We start from the raw sequence: 17,930 nt of genomic DNA, 5'->3' as shown, positions 1-17,930 counted from the left end.
CGAGAGAGGAAGAAAGGATGATGTCGATGAGAGTTGGCTGACTAGGGCTTAGGGCTTAGTCAGTCAGCCCGACCACCCTCTAGTTAGGGACAGTACATCCAGTTACTTCTATACATCGCTCCTTTATCTGCACTTTCACCCACTTGCATTCTCTTCGCCAGATCAACTGTTTGTAACCGAATTCGAATAATGACGACTTTTCAAGGGTAAAGAATATAGGTCATCTGTCCTCTGCCATTGACCCCTATCTCAAACAATGGCGTGGATGACAGCGGTTGCGACAGCCCTGTCCTGCATCGTGTATCCATCGGTTTACATCATCACTGCTGCATACCTTCTTTTGCAGCTATTGGTCAAGGTCCTGGTCAAGGTCCTGGGCACGGTGCTGGTTACACCGCTTCTGTATCTGGGCAATTCGATCTTAAGCCTGATCCTCCTCCCCCTAAGGATCCTGGCCAAATTCGAGGTACGAGGGATACGAGCCGTGGCGCCATATGAAGTATATATGAAGAGGAGATTTGCTGATGTCTCGTGCAGTCAATCCTAATCTACCTGGGGGTGGCTATCGTGATGGGAATTGGGGCTGGTTTCATCGTGTATTACTCCAGCTCCACCGTGGTTAACCTGTTGGGTCACGCGATGGGAGCGCTTTGGACACCATCTGCCCCGCCCACCGGTCCCTCGGACAGCAAGGCTCTCCCGGGTCACCAGGTCCGGCAGGCCGGCCTCGTCAATGCGCCACTCTTTCTTCCCCGGGATCAGTGGAGGAGACGGGACGGGAAGAAAGCGCCAAGAGGGACCCGACAAGCTGGGCTACAAGCTTCGACGATTTTGGAGGAGGACAGTAGTGAATATTCAGATGAAGAGCTGGGATGACCCGGACTATGGCCATGGGCATGGTGCTTGTTTCTGTGTTGGATAGATAAGACCGGTACTCTGGTAGGACGACCCGATTAACCAGGTGGGCGTGCTTAATCAACCTGAGATATGCACGAACCCCTGCATATCCAGTGTTTCTGATCGGTCAAGCACGGAATCCTGGTTACTTTGCTGGTGGACCAACTCTAATTTTATCAACTATGACGACGACGATTGTTGTCTGATGTTTGTTTTGCGGTTCCATTTCCCCATCCGACCTCGCATAATCGGATTGTCCAGAGAAAGGGAAGAATGAAAAAGGCCATTGTTGACTAACGCTCTGGATAAAGTTATGTGGTCCGAGTGGACCCGGCCAGCCTTGGCCAAGAAGGATCATCAATCCTTATTGACTCCTTGGGAAAGGTCCCAAGCATGATTTAATCGGTAGGTATGTGGGTCAGACGAAGCCTCCGCCCTTTGTCTGTTGTCCTTTTAATCTTTGATTTTCTGGAAATCATTTCCTCTGCGCTTTCTTCCATTTTTACCCTCCCATCCCGGTGGATTGATCCCTTCTCTCTCGTCCACCGTCCTTCCTACCGAATGCCTCGCGTGCCTCACCTCTGATGAGTCGGATGCTTTATTCTACCTAGGTAAATCCCAGTGGCGCATCGCAGCCTCGACCGACGGTTTCCGGCAGACGTTTCGGGCTTCTGGAAAGCTTGTTGGTGGTAATCAGCGCTAGATGTTGGATTACAAGGGACGTGGCAGGACTTTCATTCCTCCTTTCTCGGTCGCGTGTGAACAATAAGGCTCGGCGAAATGGTCCTCCCTCGATCATATTTGCGCGGGCGAGTGCTTCTGGCTCTTCTCTGCTTGGTTTGCGTGGGGTTGTTTATCTCAAGGCGAGAACAAACGGCTTGGGTAGCTCAAACGCGCCCGGCGCCCCCGGGCTCAACCGGCGGACCCCTTCAACAAGCAGATGCCTCCCACGCCCTCGAAGGTCACATCGCTTTCTGGCGCCGGTTCCAGCACCTCCTCATCAAATATGGACCGAAAGCCGAACCTCCACTCCGGTTGGACAAGGCCCCGTCGATTCGATTCGAGCAGGCTAAACCGGATTTTCGTCCCCATGTGCTGGACATGCTGCCGGATGATGTGGAAAATATGAAGTTAGCCCACGCGGGGTTTGTCAAGGACATCACGTCGAGTCCACCCCAGTTACAATACACGCCAAACACGAGGGGCTTGGTCTCGACCGCAGGGGGGGCCTACCTCCCGGTCTTGGTCATCTCCCTTCGAATGCTACGAAGGACCGGCTCGGAGATGCCGATGGAGGTGTTCCTCGCGGACGACGAGGAGTACGAGGGCTACATCTGCGACGTGGTTCTTCCCTCCTTGAACGCGCGGTGCGTGGTCCTGTCGCACATTCTCGACGCTGTCCCGATGGAAGCAGAAATCCACAAGTATCAGTTCAAATTGTTTGCCATGATGTTCTCCTCGTTCGAGGAGATCCTCTTCCTCGACGCCGACGCATTTCCCCTGTTACCCCCCGATGACCTCTTCACCCACGAACCCTTCAAATCCAGTCACATGGTCACGTGGCCGGACTTCTGGGCGACCACCATCTCCCGGTACTATCACGACATCGTAGGCCAACCGAACCCAGTCCAGGATATCCGACAGTCGAGCGAATCCGGCGAACTCCTTCTCTCAAAGAAGACGCATCAGAAGACCCTACTCCTGAGCACGTACTACAACTTCTGGGGCCCCGACTACTACTATCCCCTACTGTCGCAAGGCGCATCCGGGGAGGGCGACAAGGAAACCTTCGTGGCGGCCGCGTTGGCGCTCGGAGAGCCATACTACCAAGTCTCGGAGCCCATCTGCGCAATCGGCCACCGCACCAAGGGCGGCATGGCCGGCTCCGCGATGGTCCAGTTCGACCCCACCGAGGACTTTGCGCTGACCCGCAACGGACAGTGGCGTGTGCGCGGCTCCAAGGCGCCCTCCCCGAAGGCCTTCTTCATCCACGCCAACTACCCCAAGTTCAACCCGGCGACAGTCTTCGACGATCAAGACGTCACGCCGACCTTCGCCGACGACGGCAGCTACACGCGCGCGTGGACGATCCCCGAAGACGTCATCGGCCAGTTTGGCTCGGACATCGAGAAGGCCTTTTGGCGGGAAATCCTCTGGACGGCCACCGAGCTCGAAGACAAGTTCGAGTCGTGGCGTGGCAAGAAGGGAATCTCGAAGACGACCCGGAAGTATTGGAATGCCGTCTTCGCAGATAAGCGCGCCAAGTAGAGTCTCGAGAGCGATATTACAATCGATTCTTTTTGGTCCTACTTCACAGATCGCTCCGGCCTCCCGTCACCCTTTCTCCCACCCGAGCTTTGGAAATATCCTGCATATTCTCTCGCCGGTAATCCCATAACCAATAGATGAATAACGGATGATCCATCTTGCCGAGTTGGATCGCATCCTGCAAAGCTGCTGGACAAGCTGCGCTGTGACGTCCATCTCATGACCTGGGGGAAGCCGCTGCATCGCGCTTAGCGAACGGTGCAGTCCATGTTCGGTCTGTGCTGGCGTGGGACGCCACGTCAGTTGATATATAACACATACATTGTTATGGATGCACCTACAGTGGACGTGCATGATGTGTGTTGTCTCTTGAGTTGGACTACTACCTACCTACCTACCGTCTACCTACTACACCGCCGCCCCTATCGATAGATAGATACCCACCTACTCCCTCAACCATTGAATCATAAATTTATTATTTATTAAAGATCTTATTCATTGCAATTGCTCTATGCTAACCAAATGCTCGTTGTACACATAGTCTCTAATATACAAAGAGTTGAAAATGCCGGCTGTAACCACTAACTATAGTAATACATATGGGAACCATTACGCCCACTTCAGGTACCCTCCCTAGGTAGGTAAGTAGGTAGGTAGGTACCTACCTACCTACAAAGGCGTCTCAAGAACCATACCGCTCTTCTCCGCCTTCCGAACAGCCTCATTGAACAAGTCCTTACAGCGCACGCGACTCCCCAGCCTCGCGCACAGCAAGAAAGCACCGCTCAGCTTCCGATGCAGACTATACGTTTCCTCGGGGGGCGGGGCGAGACGCTCGCGGATCATAACGGGGATGAGGTCGCGGACGCGGTCGGTGATAGTCTGGTTGCTGAAGTCGTAGACGTCGGGGGACGAGGCCATGTAGGGCTCAGCGAGGGTGACGATGGAGGTGACGTGGGCGTCGACCATGGCGGGGGATTCGTGGCCGGTCAGGTAGCCCAGCTCGATGGAGAGGCGCTGGCAGGTTTGGCGGTCGCCGCGGGAGGCGGCGAGGAGGGTGCTGACGTATTTGGAGATGAAGGCGCGGGGGAACTCGCGGGAGGCGCCGAAGTCGAGGAGCTCGAGGCGGTTGGTGTCGGCGTTGTAGAGGAAGTTGGTCCAGTTGGGGTCTGTCTGCATGTATTGGAATTCGATGATCTCGCGGAGGCAGAGGCGTAGGATGTGCGTGCCGATCCAGTCGCGCTGGGCCTGGGTCATGTTTTGGACTTTGGTGACGGCGACGCCGTCGACGCGTTGCATGGTGAGGACTTGTTTGCCCGAGGCTTCGGCGATGATTTCGGGGACGAGGAAGGTGGGGTCGTCGTGGAGGAGGGCGCGGAAGCGGTTGGCGCCTTGGGCTTCGCGGAGGTAGTCGCATTCCCAGGCGAGTTCGGTGCGCGCGTTGGCGATGGTCTTGTCGAGGTAGAGGCCGCGGGGGAGGAGGCGGGAGGCGGTGAGGAGGATGGAGAGGTTGTTGAGGTCGGAGTCGATGGAGTCTGCGACGCCGGGGTACTGGACTTTGACGGCGACGCGCTGTCCGGTCTTCTTGAGTACGGCGCCATGGACCTGGCCGATGGAGGCGGCTGCCATTGGGACGTCGTCGAAGGAGGAATAGAGGTCGCGCCAGTTGGGGCCGAGGTTGTCTGCGAGGACCTTATCGCGTTGCGAGGCCGGCATGTAGTCTGCCCGGTCCTGCACTCGTTGGAGGACCTGCTGGATGGAGTCGGGGAGCATCTTGGAGTCTGTGCCGCTGTTAGCAGTTGCAATACGTGACACCTATCTGGACTGTCTACGAACCTTGGAAGCTCAGCATCTGGCCCAGTTTCAGGGCTGCCCCACGCATCTTGGAGAGCTTGGCCACGAGACGCTCCATGTTCCCCGCACTGAACATGACAGACCCAGCGTTGTCATCGTGGCTGCCTGTAGCCCTGCGGAAGCCCTCGCCCATGGCTCCCAGAGCCATCGAGGTGGCCAGACCACTGTACTGCCATAACCTGCCAAGACGCGAGGAGGGCACCCGGGATTCGGTCATCTGATAGGCGTCATCATTCTTCACATCCGCCACGATGCTCGGGGTTTCCTATAGTGGACGTCAATGCTTTGTACCCTTTGATTGAGCGGCGCCGATGGTACGTACAGTGAGAATCGGCGACGCTGGTTGATCCGCCGCGACACTATCCACCTTCTCCGTCTCACGATCCACACGAGACGGAGCATTCTTTTGAGCCGCCAACTTATACGGGTTGAACCCGTCCGTAGCTGCCTTTTGCGAAAGCACCCTAGCCACCCTGGGACTGTGGAAAACCTGGCTCATCACTTCGTCCGGAATCTCCCCCTGTTCTTCAGGCGACGATGTACTCTCCGTTGGGGCATCCTTAGTAGACGCCGAGGTGTGAAACACATCTGCATTGATCCCATCCTTGGCGCTCACTTGCACGTCGCTCGCGGATTTAGGCACTTTGACTCTGGGGAGCCCAGACAAGTGGGTACTGGACTCCGCCGAAGGCCGATAGAACACATCCTGCTGCGGGCTGACCCCTACCTTGCCCTCCTCACCTCCACTGTGTTCCGTCACAGACGCGGGGATCTGAGCCTCGGCTCGTCGTTGAGAATGTTTGGCCTCGTCGGGGGAGAGGGATGCGGCGTGCGAAGGAGCCACAGTCGGGGCGGGAGACGGGTGCTGGGGTTTGGGCGCGTGATCGGGGACATCAGGTTCGTCGAAGCGTCGAGCAAGGGCGGCTGCGGCCCGTGCGGTCATAATCAGACCCTCAGTCTGACTCTGAATGCCCTTGGTCAGGGAGGAGGTCCGAGTGAAGACATCGAGCTGTCGCTGGCGCAAAGCCAGGTGCTTGGAGGCGATGGAGGTGGTGGCATTGAGCAATTGGATAGCGTCTAGTAAGCGCTTACCCGACATTGTAATATAATTGCACAGACAGTCCCTAGAGAACAGACTCTAGAGCGCACACATAGCGAACGTAAGACTCTCCAAAGTTGAAGCTTTTGCTGCAGCGAATCGGCCATCGGGCGATCCGGCGGTGTTTTCTGCCGGGACCCACCGCCCCACCGCCGGCCAACTCCGGTTCTTTATCGGCAAACAAACAATCATGATGTAGTCATAGATAAGACCTTCTTCCCTCTCTTTTCTTCCTCTTCCTCTCCTTCTTTCTCACCACTCAACCCTTCTCACTACTCGATTTCCCAAGTGGATAATGCCTGATGATCAACAAGAATAGTGTACAAGTTCTGGAGAATGAGATCCACGATCTCGAGTCTCGCTTGCGAGACGCCAAGTCCCGTCTAGCGTTGACCTCTACTACACCCAACGATGGCCCCAAACCCAGCCCTATACCCCACGGTATGTATATACCACAGCAAGCACCACCTACCAAGATACCAGGCATCCAGAATGAATCCAACGCTAACCAGCACACAGATCCCATTCCCACCCCATTAGACCCCACCCACGCGCTCCTCCTCCTCTCCGACACCGCCCTCCCCCTAGGCTCCTTCGCCTACTCCAGCGGTCTAGAGTCCTACCTAGCCCACAACAAGCCTCTCCCACCGGGCACCACCCCCACCACCTCCTTCCACCGCTTCCTAAGCCTCTCAATCGCCTCCATGGCAAGCACTTCAATCCCATACGTCCTAGCCGCCCACCGCGACCCCTCAGCCCTCGAATCCCTCGACAACGACCTCGACGCATCAACACCCTGCGTCGTCGCCCAGCGCGCCAGCATCGCGCAAGGCCGCGCCCTGATCGGCGTATGGGAGCGGGCCTTCCGCACTACCTACGCCGCGGACCCGCTCTCGGCCGGCCCGTCATCCTCATCCTCGGCCGTCGCGGCGGCCGCCAGCGTCGAGCGGCTCTCGGACGCGCTCAAGTCCGGCTTTGATCGCGCCGATCAGTTGGGGCCTAAGGGCCACTTTGCGCCGCTGTGGGGCGTCGTCTGTGTTGCTATGGGGGTGGATATCCGCCAGACGGCGTATGTGTTTATGTTGAATCACGCCAAGGCGGTGCTTAGTGCTGCTGTGCGCGCGTCTGTCATGGGGCCCTACCAGGCGCAACGCGTGCTGGCGAGCAAGGAATTGCAGGATATGATCGCGGAGCGGATCGGTCGGGAGTGGGAGACGGCTGTGGAGGATGCCGGGCAGGTGGTGCCGCCATTGGATCTGTGGGTCGGGCGGCACGAGCTTTTGTATAGTAGAATATTTAATTCGTAATGCATCAATTAGATAGGTTTGTGTTTTTTTTTCTTTTTTTTTTGCCCTAGCAGAAAATTGCTGGTGAGAGCCATTCATTCCAAATGGAGTTCATTTCGATTCGTAGCTAGCGCTGCCAAACCGTCATCAAACAAACTCGTTGCATCTCTCCCATGCCGTTTCCCAAAGTAATCCTACATACATCGCAATGCACGCCTTGCGAACCCACCCAGCTGACATGCGAACACTGATGTGGGTATCCAGAAAACCTCCCTGTACGACGGGACAGAAGGAAACGAACAGTCAAAGAAAGAGAATGGGGGGAAGAAAGAAGAAAACAAAGAACCCGAGGACCAGAGATCCGCAATTATCTGGCCAATATGCAAAGGCAATCGTTTTGCCGGGGGAAACGAAAGATTCAAAATCGGAACGCCGGCCCCTTTGATATCCTATCCAGCTAAAACCGTACGCGACTGAAACACCGCACCGTAAACCTTTTCCGTGATTTAGGGGACACAAAACGAGGATCAAAAAAGAGAAAGAAAAAAAAAGAAGGGGAAAAATAAAGGGATAATAAAAGGCGTAAGTCAAGGGACGAGAATAAAATGGAGTAAGAGGCAATAGGAGGGTAGAAAGGAACAAAGGGCGAAAGAAAGAAGAAAAAAGGCTATAGTACAAGAAGGGTAGGTGAGATGAGATCGAGAAAGGGTGCATCCTCGATCACAGAGTAACGTGCATGTAGTCGTTATTCCCAAAGGACCGGTTGCAGTTGGGACACTTGCGGGATCGGGACTTGAGACGTTCGCCCACACAGTCCTTGCAGAAGACGTGACCGCAGGTCTTGATTGCAGTGTTCTTGAAATTCCGGCGACAAACTGTACAAAGGGCAAGAGTCTTTTCTCTTTAGTTAGCACGAGCTCATATGGTGGGTAAGAGTCCAGAACGGGGCGTGTGCTTACCCTCAACATTTCGTACTCGGAGGACGAATTGCCAAGACTTTTGTTCTTCCAATTCTCCAAGCTCTTCTTGGTATCGGCGAGCGTTGCCTTCAAGGCTTCGACCTCCGTCTCCGCTTGACGACACGCACTCGATGTGCTCGCGAGAGTGGAATCTTTCGACTTGGCGACGGTCTTCAGTTCTGTGATCTGACCCCGTAATCCGTCCATGACGATGCCGTTCTCGGTGATCTGTTGTTGCGCGGCGTAGTGTTTACTCATCATCGAGTTGAGTGCCTCCTTCGTCTCGCTCACTTGCTTCTCCATGTTGGCCAGCAGAGAACGAGTGGCCCCCTCGGCCTCCTTCAACTGGGCGATGATGTCCGAGCTCTTGGAATTCTGCATCCGCAGGGTGCGCACCTCCATCTCCCGCGCCTCCTTGCTTTTCATCGCTGCAAAATACTTCTGGTCGGCCTTTGATTTTTCGGCCACGAGCCGCGCGACCTTCTCCTCCAATGCGCCGAAGTCCGTCACCTTCTGCGATGCTAACGAAGAGTATTTTTTGCAGGCGGTTTGCATCGACGATAATTCCGTATTGAGCATGGAGTATTGGCGTTCCAGGGTCTGGTATTTGGTCCGTAACTCTTCAACTGGCGTGTCGTCAAGCGCCGGTTGCGCGGCCTTGGCGCTGTCGAGTTGCAACCGTAGTCGTTCCACCTCAGATTCCATCGAAGCAATCTGGGCTTTCCCGGCCTCCGCCAAATCCTGGACCTTGGTGGTGGCCGTCCTTTCTTGTTCCTGAGCGGCTTTTCGCATTTGCTGGTCGGCCAATAATTCGTCGCGGGCGTTTCGTATGCGTGCTAGATCATTCTCCGCGCGCATCAACTGCGCTTCCTTTTCAGCAATAGCAGCTTGCGTCTCTTCGTCCACCCGGTTGCGGTATGCGGTTCGTTCCGATCGTAATTTGGCCGACTCTTCCCGAAGCTGCACGTTGGTCGCCTCTAGATGGTTGATCCGTTTCACGACATCCTCATACTGAGATTTCAAGTACTTGAACAAGTCCGTGTGCGCATAATCGTCATCCGTCAATTTCGAGTGCTGGCGAGTTAAGGTTAGCCCCGTCTCCGTAGTGGGGAGTAGTTGAACGCCTGATGGCGACCCACCTTGATATTCAAATCCGTAATCTGACCCAATAAACTGGTGTTCTCCGCCTCTAGCTTCTGCAGATGCTCCTTCTGCTTCTCTGAAACGGCTGCGAGTCTATGGTACGCCTCCTCCGACTCGGGGCTGCGTTCAACGCCAGGCGTGGCGCCATTCGAACCGGCCTGATCCTCTCGTTCGCGTTGCCCCGATGCGCTGTCGCCCCCTGGTCGCTGCGCGCCGAAGATGTACTGCTTTTCCAACTTGGCGGCGGTCAAGCTGCGCGCACGGTCCAGTTTCTTTTCCGCTACCATGTAGCGTAACGAGGCCTCTTCCAAACTCTCCTCGAGTTGCTGCTTTTCAGACAAAGCCTTTTCGAGCTCCGCGATGGTGGATTTCTCTTCCGACAATTTCTTGGCGAGTTGGCTTTGTAAGTCGGACACGTCGGGGGACGCCTTTGCTGCGTTGGCGAGAAAGCCGGAGACAATGTGACGGATGCCCTCTGAGCGGGATTTTAGATGTTTCTCAAACTTCTCGGATTCATCGAAGATCAGCGAACTCTGGAAAGATGGGACGTCTACCAAATCGGTTAAGCTCGTTCCTCCAAGGACTATTTCCTGCGACATACCTTGGGTATTTCCGGGGGTTCCCATGAGAATTTTTATTTCGTCAATCATCTACGTTAGGCGTTAGATTTGGACTTCACACATGTCACACATGGAAAGAGAATGAAGAGAAAGATAGATTGCAGGGTAACCTACTTGTTGATACCACGCATCGATTATCCGAAGATGGTCGTTGTGATAGGCCGTCGCTTTGGACATCTCTTTCACCTTGGCTTCCAAGGACGATTTTTCACGTTTGTATTCCTGCATCTGGCGCCAAATCGCATCCTTCTGGAATCGCTATCAAGGGAGGCAAGTCAGCATGAGGGATCGTCAGGATTCCAACGACGCAGCGCATCTAGAATTTCGAGATTAGATCCGACCAAGAGGGGACCTCGTTGGATGAATCGATTCCCATATCGACTACTAGAGAGGAGTGAGACTCACCTCCAAATCATCCTTCCAGGGCATATCAGCATCGGGGTGAGGCTTCCCCCCGCCGTTGACCGAAGTGGCCTGTTTCTTCAAGGGGGGAGCCGAGTCATTGTGATCGTAGGTGGCGCCTCTCTTCCGGTCTTCCATCTTGACGAAATCAGACTCGGAAGACGCGACGGACGTGGGTTCGGCGGCCGGCATCAGTGGCTAGAAAGGCATAAGTTACAAAAGGAGAGGCCGTTCCCCACCAAGCAGCGACAGAACCGGAAAGTAGATGCCACCGCAGGGTCCGATCGTGATTCAATAAGAGGAAACAAAGAAGGACAGCGAGAAGATGGGGAATGAGCGGTGATTCTCTTCGAATTAAGAGGGTGTGGGAGTGGGAAGAAGGGGGGTAAGTAGAGGGGGAGTGGGTTGGCGATGGAGAAAAAGCGAGGGAGAGAAGAGCGAGAGAGTGAAGAGGGAAGAGGGATGGAAGTTGAGATAAGCAGGAGGATTTTCGGCCTTGAACTTCTGGCTCGTCCAGTCGTTTCTTGGCGTTCTTGCCTGGCTGCTGACTCAGCCCGTCAAGGCCGCCTCCCACGTGACCGAATCCACCTGCTGCCTGAGGAACTAGGCCATTTTCGGCCTTTTTCTGCCGTCGAGCCTGAGGATCTCCATCCCACCTTTTCCACTCGCTGTTTCAGCGCATCCATGGTCCCCTCTTCTTCCGACAGCCATGTTATGCTGCGAGAATGAAATCCTTCTCTAGCTCTGCCATCAGTATGTTTCTTGTCGCTTCTCTCTCTTGCTTTGGTCAAAGGATTGGCCGCTGACCCGATGTGCCTACAGATAAGTCGGGGAAGAAGTTTGCTCCAAAGGCGCCGGTGCGCCGCGCCGCTGCGGGAGCGACTTCTGCCCCCCCGTCCCAGCGAAAAGCCAGTGTCGCATCGCAACCATCGGCGTCGCATACTTCTCGACCGACACCACAACCGACGCCTCAGCCTACGCCGCAGCCTACGGTTGAGACCGCGACCCCGGAACCGACGCCCCCGACGACTACCGTTGAGCCTTCTATACCCGTCGAACATCCCACCCCCGAGCCCGCCATCACCCACAGCCCACATGTCACGCAACAGCCTTCTACGACGGCCATTCCGATCCCTCGGCCTAAACGGAAGGCCTCTGTCACGGAACCGGTGCCGATAGTGGCAGGTGTTACTCCTCCGCCGTCGCAGACCATCGTCCCGCAGTCACAGACCACCATCCCACCATCACAGAGCGTACCAGCCGATACCGCGCCAATCCCTTCGATAGAGGGGTTGCCCGAGCTTTCAGAGACAAGAACAGAAACTCCGGTTACCGTTTACCATGATCAGCGTCCTGAGTCCGTTTCCGCGCCCGAACCCGTACCAGAGCCCGAGCCATCCGCCACACCCGCAACGGAGATTCGTCCCTCAAAGCGCCCCAGGAGATCGGTAGAACCATCGGTGGAGGATGCGGAAATCCAACCGCTAGAGAACGGCGTGCCCTTGGCCACACCCCCACCGACGCAGACCCAGTCGGTTGCAGAGACGACAGAAGATCCTATAGTGAAGGAGCCGGCCGCCAGTAAAACTCGAAAGACGGCCACCAAATCAAGAGCTCGAAAATCGACCCAGAATACCGGCGATGGTACAGCCACCCCGAAGAAGCCGAGGAAACCTCGGGCGCAGAAGACGCGCGAGCCGACTCCCGAGGACGCCGAACAGGTGGAGATTGCACCTGCAGTGGTCAAAATGTCAGAGCTCTGCAAGGACCTCCGGACGGGCAAGAAGTCCAAGCGCGAGGTGGAATTGCGCAACATGGAACTCGCCGAGCTGGAGCGCAAGCAAAAGGCGCAGCAAGAAGACAACAGTACCGAGCAAACCCCGGCGCGACCGGAGAAAGACGACCCAACTCCAGCAGCCGAGAACGACTTGGGGCTCGACAGCAAGTCACAAGCCGGACCGGTCATGCGCATCGTGAACGGGGAAATCGTGCTCGACACAGCATCTCTACAAGTCGATCGCCACGCGGACGCCGCGCGGAACGGAGGGGAGCTCGAGGACGTGGTGGAGAACTCCCTCACGCGGAGAATCAACCAAGCGACCTACGGAAAGCGCTCGAAGACAGAGTCATGGGACGAAGAACTAACAGATCTCTTCTACCGCGGCCTGCGCATCTTTGGCACGGACTTCATGATGATCAGCAAGCTATTCCCGGGGCGATCACGACGGCAGATCAAGCTGAAATTCAACAGCGAAGAGCGCCGCGATCCGGGCCGCATCAAAGACACCCTGTTAGGCCCCAGCGAGACCATCGACATCACGACCTACTCCGAGATGACCAACACAGTCTACGACGACCCCAAGGTCATCCAGCAGGAGCTCGACGAGGAGAAAAGACAGATCGAAGCCCAGCACGCCAAGGAAAAACAGGCGCAGGAAGAGCTTCTCCGCAATCCGGATGGCATGGGCGATGCCAACGGTGTCGACAGTAAAGGCAACACAGCCAAGAACAAGCGGGGCCTCAAAAGGCAGTCTGCGAAGAATGCCGGGGGCGGAACCGAGGAGGTTCTGGGTTCGATTGATGACTTTCCTTGAGTTATGTGTCTTCGTCTTTTTGACGTTGAAATTCCATTTTATATCCATCAGGGTGGTGGTCTGTCTTTTTTCTGTTTCCTCTATCTATGACTGGGTATGTACGGCGTTGAGAGCGTTTCTGATGTATACAATTGAGGGGCTAAGCCGGTCTGGAGTCCGGTCTGGGTACTTTTTTATCGTTAACTATAATGAATTGTTATGATCGCTTTGCAGATCTACTTGCTATTTCGATGAGCATGCTGTTCCAAATGTACAATCCACGCAATGCAGTCTGATAACCCAGCCTAGGTCCCTAGGTCTTGATCACCGGCGCCTCGTCGACCCAAACCCAGTGCTAGTAGTCGGGGTAGAAAACCTCGATGATCGCGAACTACCCTCGCCCGGATCATCCCTCCCAGCCCGCCTACTTCCAAACGAAGAGCTCGACGAATTGCTTCTCCTCCCCATCTGATACCCAGCCGCCGCCCCACCCAACGCGCCCGTCCAGAACCCAGGCCTCCAGCCCTGCCCATTCCTCGTCGACGCAAACCCATCGTCCCCGACACAGCTGCTATACGGCGGCGGCGGCTGTCCAGGATAAGGACCGCCGTCTCCTCCATCGTCGCCTCCCCAGCCACCGCCACCCCAACCCCGACCAAACCGACCAGGCGGTCCCCCGCCCCTCAACCCAAAGCACTGCCGCACCATCGGCCACAATATCAGCACGAAAACCGCAGCCATGAACCCGAAAAAGATCAGATCCCCCAAGACAGCCAACACGCCGCGCGGACCGGCACCCTTCCAAAGCCGCTCATCCTCGCGCACAGGGCCAAACCGCTTCTCGCCCAGCTCAGTCAACAGCATGCGGTACTCGACGCCGCAGGAGCCCTTGAGCACCCACGGGTCGTCTGCGTCGCGGTAGCCCTCGCAGATGACATCGGTAGCGCCTAGCTTCAGCTCCGGGGGGAGATCGGCGGTGCAAGTCCACTGAATGTCTTCCTCGTCATAGTCGTAGCCTTCGTTGTTGCAGCGCATGACGTCAATCGGGTACATGTCGCAGAGGCGTTTGGAGGGGCCTGTGCATTTGAGCTGGGGGATGGGCGAGACGCGCCGGGAGCTGGTTTGTCGATTTGCGCGGAGGGTTAGGGATTGGACTGTTGATAGGAGGATGGCATTTTTGCCAGGGGGGCGTTGGGTGGATCGGCTGGAGGCGAGGGTGGGTGTTATGAGGGAGAGGGAGAGGAGAAGTTGTAGGAGGGCGAGGGGATTCATTGTGACTGGTTGGTTAGTGTGCGTAGATTCAGCTAGTGTAAGTGAGGCAAATAGGCATTTTCCGTTGACGAGAAGGTAAAGAGAAGTCTGGATTTCTTCTCCTTGTTAAGGTGAGGTGGAAGAAAGGAAGCAAGCTGAAGGTGATGTTCCTGTTCGGTTTAGCCGCGGGCGGTCGATCTGATAAATCATCGATCATCCGAAGAATAAATTCATCTTTCTTCCTCCCACTCCAACTCTCAGTCACAACCCAGGTCTGATCTCCCTGTCTGCCTACTGGAGCGGCAATGGGCAATTATCATTCCGAATCTTACACTGGCTGACAATGGCGTTTCAGCAACAAAGTATGAATCCCCTCCCTATCCCCATCGTGGTCGGCGACTGATCGGGATGAACTCCACAGATGAACCCGTACCCATCTCGGGTCAATCCTCGTACGTGTCCGAACGGGTTTAGGAACTTGCGCGTGGTGTCTGGATGGCTAACGGACGGTGTAGCTTGTCGTTCACCCAGGGTTTCCTTCTTGGACAGCTCTCCGTGGTGCTGTTGATCGGCGCCTTCATCAAGTTCTTCATATTCGGCGAAGCTCCTCCGCATCCTTCTCGGGGACTGTCCCAGCGTGCTGCCACCTACCGACGCTCGAATTCGATATACAACGTCAAGGAGAATGAGACGGGGCCTCGATCTCTGAGGGAGAAGCCGTCGACCTCAAATGTCCTCCGTCCCGTTCCGTCATCGTCGACCAACACCCAATCCATCCTCCGCAAAACCTACTACAGCGCGATTCCACCCAACCAGGCCTTGAAACATGGCCGACATCGCATCCATCATTCGTCCCATCAGCCGGAATCCTTGGACTGGTTCAATGTCCTGATCGCGCAGACAATTGCCCAGTACCGACAGACGGCGTACCTTCTCAAAGACGACCCCTCCGCTTCCATCCTGAGCTCTTTGACAGCAGCGTTGAACAATTCAGAAAAGAAGCCTTCCTTCATCGACAAGATCTCGGTCACGGATATCTCGATTGGCGAGGAATTCCCGATCTTCAGTAACTGTCGCATTCTTGCCGTCGACGATCCCAACTCGGACGGAGGACGGCTCCAGGCGTTGATGGACGTCGATCTCAGCGACGACAACCTCTCGATCTCAGTCGAAACGTCGTTATTATTGAACTACCCCAAACCGAACTCCGCTATTCTCCCCGTTGCACTCTCGGTCTCCGTCGTCCGTTTCTCAGGCACGCTGTGCATCTCCCTCGTCCCGGCCTCCACCCCGCCCTTCCATGGGCCCTCTCCGGCCCCGTTTCCGCCGACTGCCGAGTCAGCGGCAGGGTCTTGGTCGCAGGGGCCTAACAACTCAGGTGACCGGCCAGGAAGTTCCGACGGGAGTCCTCCGAAACGCACGCCCAAGAGCAACGTCGCGTTCTCCTTCCTCCCAGATTATCGACTTGATCTCTCAGTACGGTCACTGATTGGCTCCCGCAGCCGACTCCAGGACGTGCCCAAAGTAGCACAGCTCGTCGAAGCTCGCGTGCACGCCTGGTTCGAGGAGCGAGTGGTCGAGCCCCGGGTGCAAGTAGTCGGGCTGCCCGATCTCTGGCCGCGGATGGGCCGCACAGGCGTCCGCACCGGCGAAGACTCCGAAACCGGCTCCAACGCAGCCTCCCGAACGGCGATGTCCACCGACATGGGCGAGAATCACCCGCACGGCGACATGCTGGACCAGCAGCCGGAGGGACTACGGTTCCGGGGCGGACTAGGCGGTCGGCCGCCGTTCGACGCAATGTCGCGGACCAGCAGCTACAACGCCGAGCCGGGGGAACTGCGCAGTTCCAGCATGGTCCGAGAACAGAGCGGGGGAGGCTTAAGCGACCAATTCCACGTTCCGGGTTCTCTGCCCGGGGGGACACCAGGTGTGTGATTGTACTTATGATCAGGGATCAAAACAGTTCCCCCACATACGACGCCTATATGAGGTTTAAGAAAGAATCAAATAGATAATGTAGAAAACAAAAGCGGAAGGATATCATAATCAAAGCCTTGGTATATACAGATCATAGATTCATTCATGCAATTGACTAACGACACCACAAAATATATGTGGTTCTATTCCTATCTTATCTTTCGAAGATCCGACCCGGGTCTACTGCGCAGCAGCCACAGGGGCATTCCCAAGAGTCTCGACATACGTCTTGCGATGGGGGTTAACATCGACGTCACCGCTACGGTTGAGCGGCGTCCACTTGGGCTCTTCCTGGAAGAGACGCATAGCTTTGACGTACTGTATATCATCAGCAACCATCAACCATAAATCATCCAACCAGCACATCGCAATCGCCCCAAAAGTGCTAGAGAAACGGGGAAGAGGGAACCAACATTCTGATCATCAGTCGTAAACCGATGATAAATGCCCGCCGGCAAAACAATCAAATCATCCCTCTTCAGCAAAATCCGCACCCACTCATCCTCCTTCCCCCTCACATCAAAGTATCCCTGCCCGTCGCGGATATAGCGGATCTCCTCGTCCTCATGCAGATGCTCCGCGAAGAACATCTTCACCTTGTCCTCGTAGGCCTCGCCCATCGTCGTGGGGGACACGGTCACCTCGTCGCGGTTCTTGTAGCCGCGTTCGGCGGCCAGCGCGTCGACCATGTCGATCGTGGGGCAGTGGCGGTAGAAGACGCCGATGGAGGAGAGGTAGGCTTCTGTTACCGGGCGGTTGGAGTCGTGGGGGAGGCGTTGGTCGCCCTTTTGTTATTTATTCTGTTGTTAGTTGATTGATTTGAGTCTGTGATTGGAGAGGGGGAGGGGGTGGGTTGGGAGTTGGTTTCGGGAAGAGGGTGGACTTACCGGCTTGTTGTCGTACCAGTAGGCCTTCATTTTGAAAGATGATGTCTTGTTGGGTTCTATATTTGATGTGGTGAGAGTTGTAGGTGGGATGCTGTATAAAGTCGCGATGATGCTGCGGGGTGAGAAAAACCAGCCCCGCCATTGGTCACCGATTGCACCGATTGCGACAAGATTACTCAGCTGATATTATCCAGCACATAACTATAAGTATAACACGCCTTTTAAGATAGGTGGGATGTGTATAATTAACAGTAGATGTCTGCTTTTCTACGGAGAAGGTATAGACTTCAGATATTCTATCATCTAATAATAGGTGGCGATTATAGAGTAGGTACGGAGTAGTGTATAATGAGTTCTTCAATTCAATCCACCTATGGTGAGTCTATACAATGCAATTACATACTATACAGTTAGAACGACTACTTCTTCGCGGCGGCCTTGGCGATGCGTCGTTGTATCTCTTCCTTAGACAGGATTTTGACGGCGTTGTTGGAGAAGACATAGCTCAGGCCCGACCAGATGGTTGTTCCTGCAACGAGGTATCTAGACGGGTTAGTATGGTGTTTTAAAAAATAAAATAAAATAAAATAAGAAGGAAAAAAAAAAAAATAGCAAGCAAAAAAGAAGAAAACATACAACAGCCGGGATTCGCATGTGGTCACCCACCATACTACTAACCGGCCGGCGTGTGGCTTAAGTACGGCTGAGCGG

General features: G+C 55.3%; 9 protein-coding genes across 9 annotated transcripts; 5 read left to right on the top strand and 4 right to left on the bottom strand.

Moving 5' to 3' along the window:
• Window positions 1-132: 132 nt before the first annotated feature.
• BDW47DRAFT_91226 (uncharacterized protein) lies at window positions 133-1,208 on the top strand. Its single transcript, XM_024820205.1, has 2 exons — window positions 133-466; window positions 538-1,208. The coding sequence occupies exons 1-2, from the start codon at window positions 257-259 to the stop codon at window positions 874-876; spliced, it is 549 nt and encodes a 182-aa protein (XP_024667579.1). The 5' UTR covers window positions 133-256; the 3' UTR covers window positions 877-1,208.
• Window positions 1,209-1,593: 385 nt separating this feature from the next.
• On the top strand, window positions 1,594-3,198 carry BDW47DRAFT_91224 (alpha-mannosyltransferase). Its single transcript, XM_024820204.1, has one exon. It carries the CDS (start codon window positions 1,678-1,680, stop codon window positions 3,163-3,165), a length of 1,488 nt encoding a protein of 495 aa, XP_024667578.1. The 5' UTR covers window positions 1,594-1,677; the 3' UTR covers window positions 3,166-3,198.
• Window positions 3,199-3,834: 636 nt separating this feature from the next.
• On the bottom strand, window positions 3,835-5,962 carry BDW47DRAFT_121091 (protein kinase COQ8; the record flags this gene model as incomplete). The annotated part of the gene is made up of 3 exons (XM_024815577.1): window positions 3,835-4,946; window positions 5,002-5,284; window positions 5,342-5,962. 3 exons carry the CDS (start codon window positions 5,960-5,962, stop codon window positions 3,835-3,837), a joined length of 2,016 nt encoding a protein of 671 aa, XP_024667577.1.
• Window positions 5,963-6,346: 384 nt separating this feature from the next.
• BDW47DRAFT_113692 (urease accessory protein UreF) lies at window positions 6,347-7,468 on the top strand. The gene is made up of 2 exons (XM_024814479.1): window positions 6,347-6,559; window positions 6,638-7,468. The coding sequence occupies exons 1-2, from the start codon at window positions 6,421-6,423 to the stop codon at window positions 7,423-7,425; spliced, it is 927 nt and encodes a 308-aa protein (XP_024667576.1). The 5' UTR covers window positions 6,347-6,420; the 3' UTR covers window positions 7,426-7,468.
• A 518-nt stretch (window positions 7,469-7,986) lies between these two features.
• On the bottom strand, window positions 7,987-10,559 carry BDW47DRAFT_91202 (E3 ubiquitin-protein ligase BRE1). Its single transcript, XM_024820203.1, has 6 exons — window positions 10,532-10,559; window positions 10,241-10,442; window positions 10,108-10,156; window positions 9,503-10,056; window positions 8,364-9,437; window positions 7,987-8,298 (listed from the first exon to the last, which is right to left on the bottom strand). The coding sequence occupies exons 2-6, from the start codon at window positions 10,352-10,354 to the stop codon at window positions 8,125-8,127; spliced, it is 1,965 nt and encodes a 654-aa protein (XP_024667575.1). The 5' UTR covers window positions 10,355-10,442; window positions 10,532-10,559; the 3' UTR covers window positions 7,987-8,124.
• Window positions 10,560-11,204: 645 nt separating this feature from the next.
• BDW47DRAFT_91187 (transcription factor TFIIIB subunit BDP1) lies at window positions 11,205-13,295 on the top strand. The gene is made up of 2 exons (XM_024820202.1): window positions 11,205-11,281; window positions 11,351-13,295. The coding sequence occupies exons 1-2, from the start codon at window positions 11,254-11,256 to the stop codon at window positions 13,120-13,122; spliced, it is 1,800 nt and encodes a 599-aa protein (XP_024667574.1). The 5' UTR covers window positions 11,205-11,253; the 3' UTR covers window positions 13,123-13,295.
• Window positions 13,296-13,322: 27 nt separating this feature from the next.
• On the bottom strand, window positions 13,323-14,495 carry BDW47DRAFT_113688 (DUF1183 domain protein). Its single transcript, XM_024814478.1, has one exon. It carries the CDS (start codon window positions 14,371-14,373, stop codon window positions 13,426-13,428), a length of 948 nt encoding a protein of 315 aa, XP_024667573.1. The 5' UTR covers window positions 14,374-14,495; the 3' UTR covers window positions 13,323-13,425.
• Window positions 14,496-14,634: 139 nt separating this feature from the next.
• On the top strand, window positions 14,635-16,290 carry mmm1 (ERMES complex subunit MMM1; the record flags this gene model as incomplete). The annotated part of the gene is made up of 3 exons (XM_024818215.1): window positions 14,635-14,714; window positions 14,774-14,804; window positions 14,868-16,290. The coding sequence occupies exons 1-3, from the start codon at window positions 14,696-14,698 to the stop codon at window positions 16,288-16,290; spliced, it is 1,473 nt and encodes a 490-aa protein (XP_024667572.1). The 5' UTR covers window positions 14,635-14,695.
• Window positions 16,291-16,387: 97 nt separating this feature from the next.
• BDW47DRAFT_113686 (acireductone dioxygenase (Ni2+-requiring)) lies at window positions 16,388-17,313 on the bottom strand. Its single transcript, XM_024814477.1, has 3 exons — window positions 17,220-17,313; window positions 16,746-17,117; window positions 16,388-16,650 (listed from the first exon to the last, which is right to left on the bottom strand). Exons 1-3 carry the CDS (start codon window positions 17,247-17,249, stop codon window positions 16,513-16,515), a joined length of 540 nt encoding a protein of 179 aa, XP_024667571.1. The 5' UTR covers window positions 17,250-17,313; the 3' UTR covers window positions 16,388-16,512.
• Window positions 17,314-17,930: the final 617 nt, after the last annotated feature.

The sequence above is a fragment of the Aspergillus candidus genome (assembly GCF_002847045.1).
Source record: "Aspergillus candidus strain CBS 102.13 unplaced genomic scaffold BDW47scaffold_86, whole genome shotgun sequence".
Classification (NCBI taxonomy): Eukaryota; Fungi; Ascomycota; class Eurotiomycetes; order Eurotiales; family Aspergillaceae; genus Aspergillus; species Aspergillus candidus.
The sequence above is the reverse complement of the archived record's forward strand: the minus strand, read 5'-3'. Positions and strand labels throughout refer to the sequence as shown.

Bases quoted from the DNA above. Each gene is read 5' to 3' on its own strand.
- BDW47DRAFT_91226 (XM_024820205.1), top strand. From the start codon at position 257: ATGGCGTGGATGACAGCGGTTGCGACAGCCCTGTCCTGCATCGTGTAT. The intron at 467-537 runs GTACGAGGGATA...TGTCTCGTGCAG, and splicing joins GGATCCTGGCCAAATTCGAG to TCAATCCTAATCTACCTGGG.
- BDW47DRAFT_91224 (XM_024820204.1), top strand. From the start codon at position 1,678: ATGGTCCTCCCTCGATCATATTTGCGCGGGCGAGTGCTTCTGGCTCTT.
- BDW47DRAFT_113692 (XM_024814479.1), top strand. From the start codon at position 6,421: ATGATCAACAAGAATAGTGTACAAGTTCTGGAGAATGAGATCCACGAT. The intron at 6,560-6,637 runs GTATGTATATAC...ACCAGCACACAG, and splicing joins ACCCAGCCCTATACCCCACG to ATCCCATTCCCACCCCATTA.
- BDW47DRAFT_91202 (XM_024820203.1), bottom strand. From the start codon at position 10,354: ATGCAGGAATACAAACGTGAAAAATCGTCCTTGGAAGCCAAGGTGAAA. The intron at 10,057-10,107 runs GTATGTCGCAGG...CCGATTTGGTAG, and splicing joins AACCCCCGGAAATACCCAAG to ACGTCCCATCTTTCCAGAGT. The intron at 8,299-8,363 runs GTAAGCACACGC...TAAAGAGAAAAG, and splicing joins CCGAGTACGAAATGTTGAGG to ACTCTTGCCCTTTGTACAGT.
- BDW47DRAFT_91187 (XM_024820202.1), top strand. From the start codon at position 11,254: ATGAAATCCTTCTCTAGCTCTGCCATCA. The intron at 11,282-11,350 runs GTATGTTTCTTG...ATGTGCCTACAG, and splicing joins CTTCTCTAGCTCTGCCATCA to ATAAGTCGGGGAAGAAGTTT.
- BDW47DRAFT_113688 (XM_024814478.1), bottom strand. From the start codon at position 14,373: ATGAATCCCCTCGCCCTCCTACAACTTCTCCTCTCCCTCTCCCTCATA.
- BDW47DRAFT_113686 (XM_024814477.1), bottom strand. From the start codon at position 17,249: ATGAAGGCCTACTGGTACGACAACAAGCCG. The intron at 17,118-17,219 runs GTAAGTCCACCC...AAATAACAAAAG, and splicing joins ACTGGTACGACAACAAGCCG to GGCGACCAACGCCTCCCCCA. The intron at 16,651-16,745 runs GTTGGTTCCCTC...GATGATATACAG, and splicing joins TTACGACTGATGATCAGAAT to TACGTCAAAGCTATGCGTCT.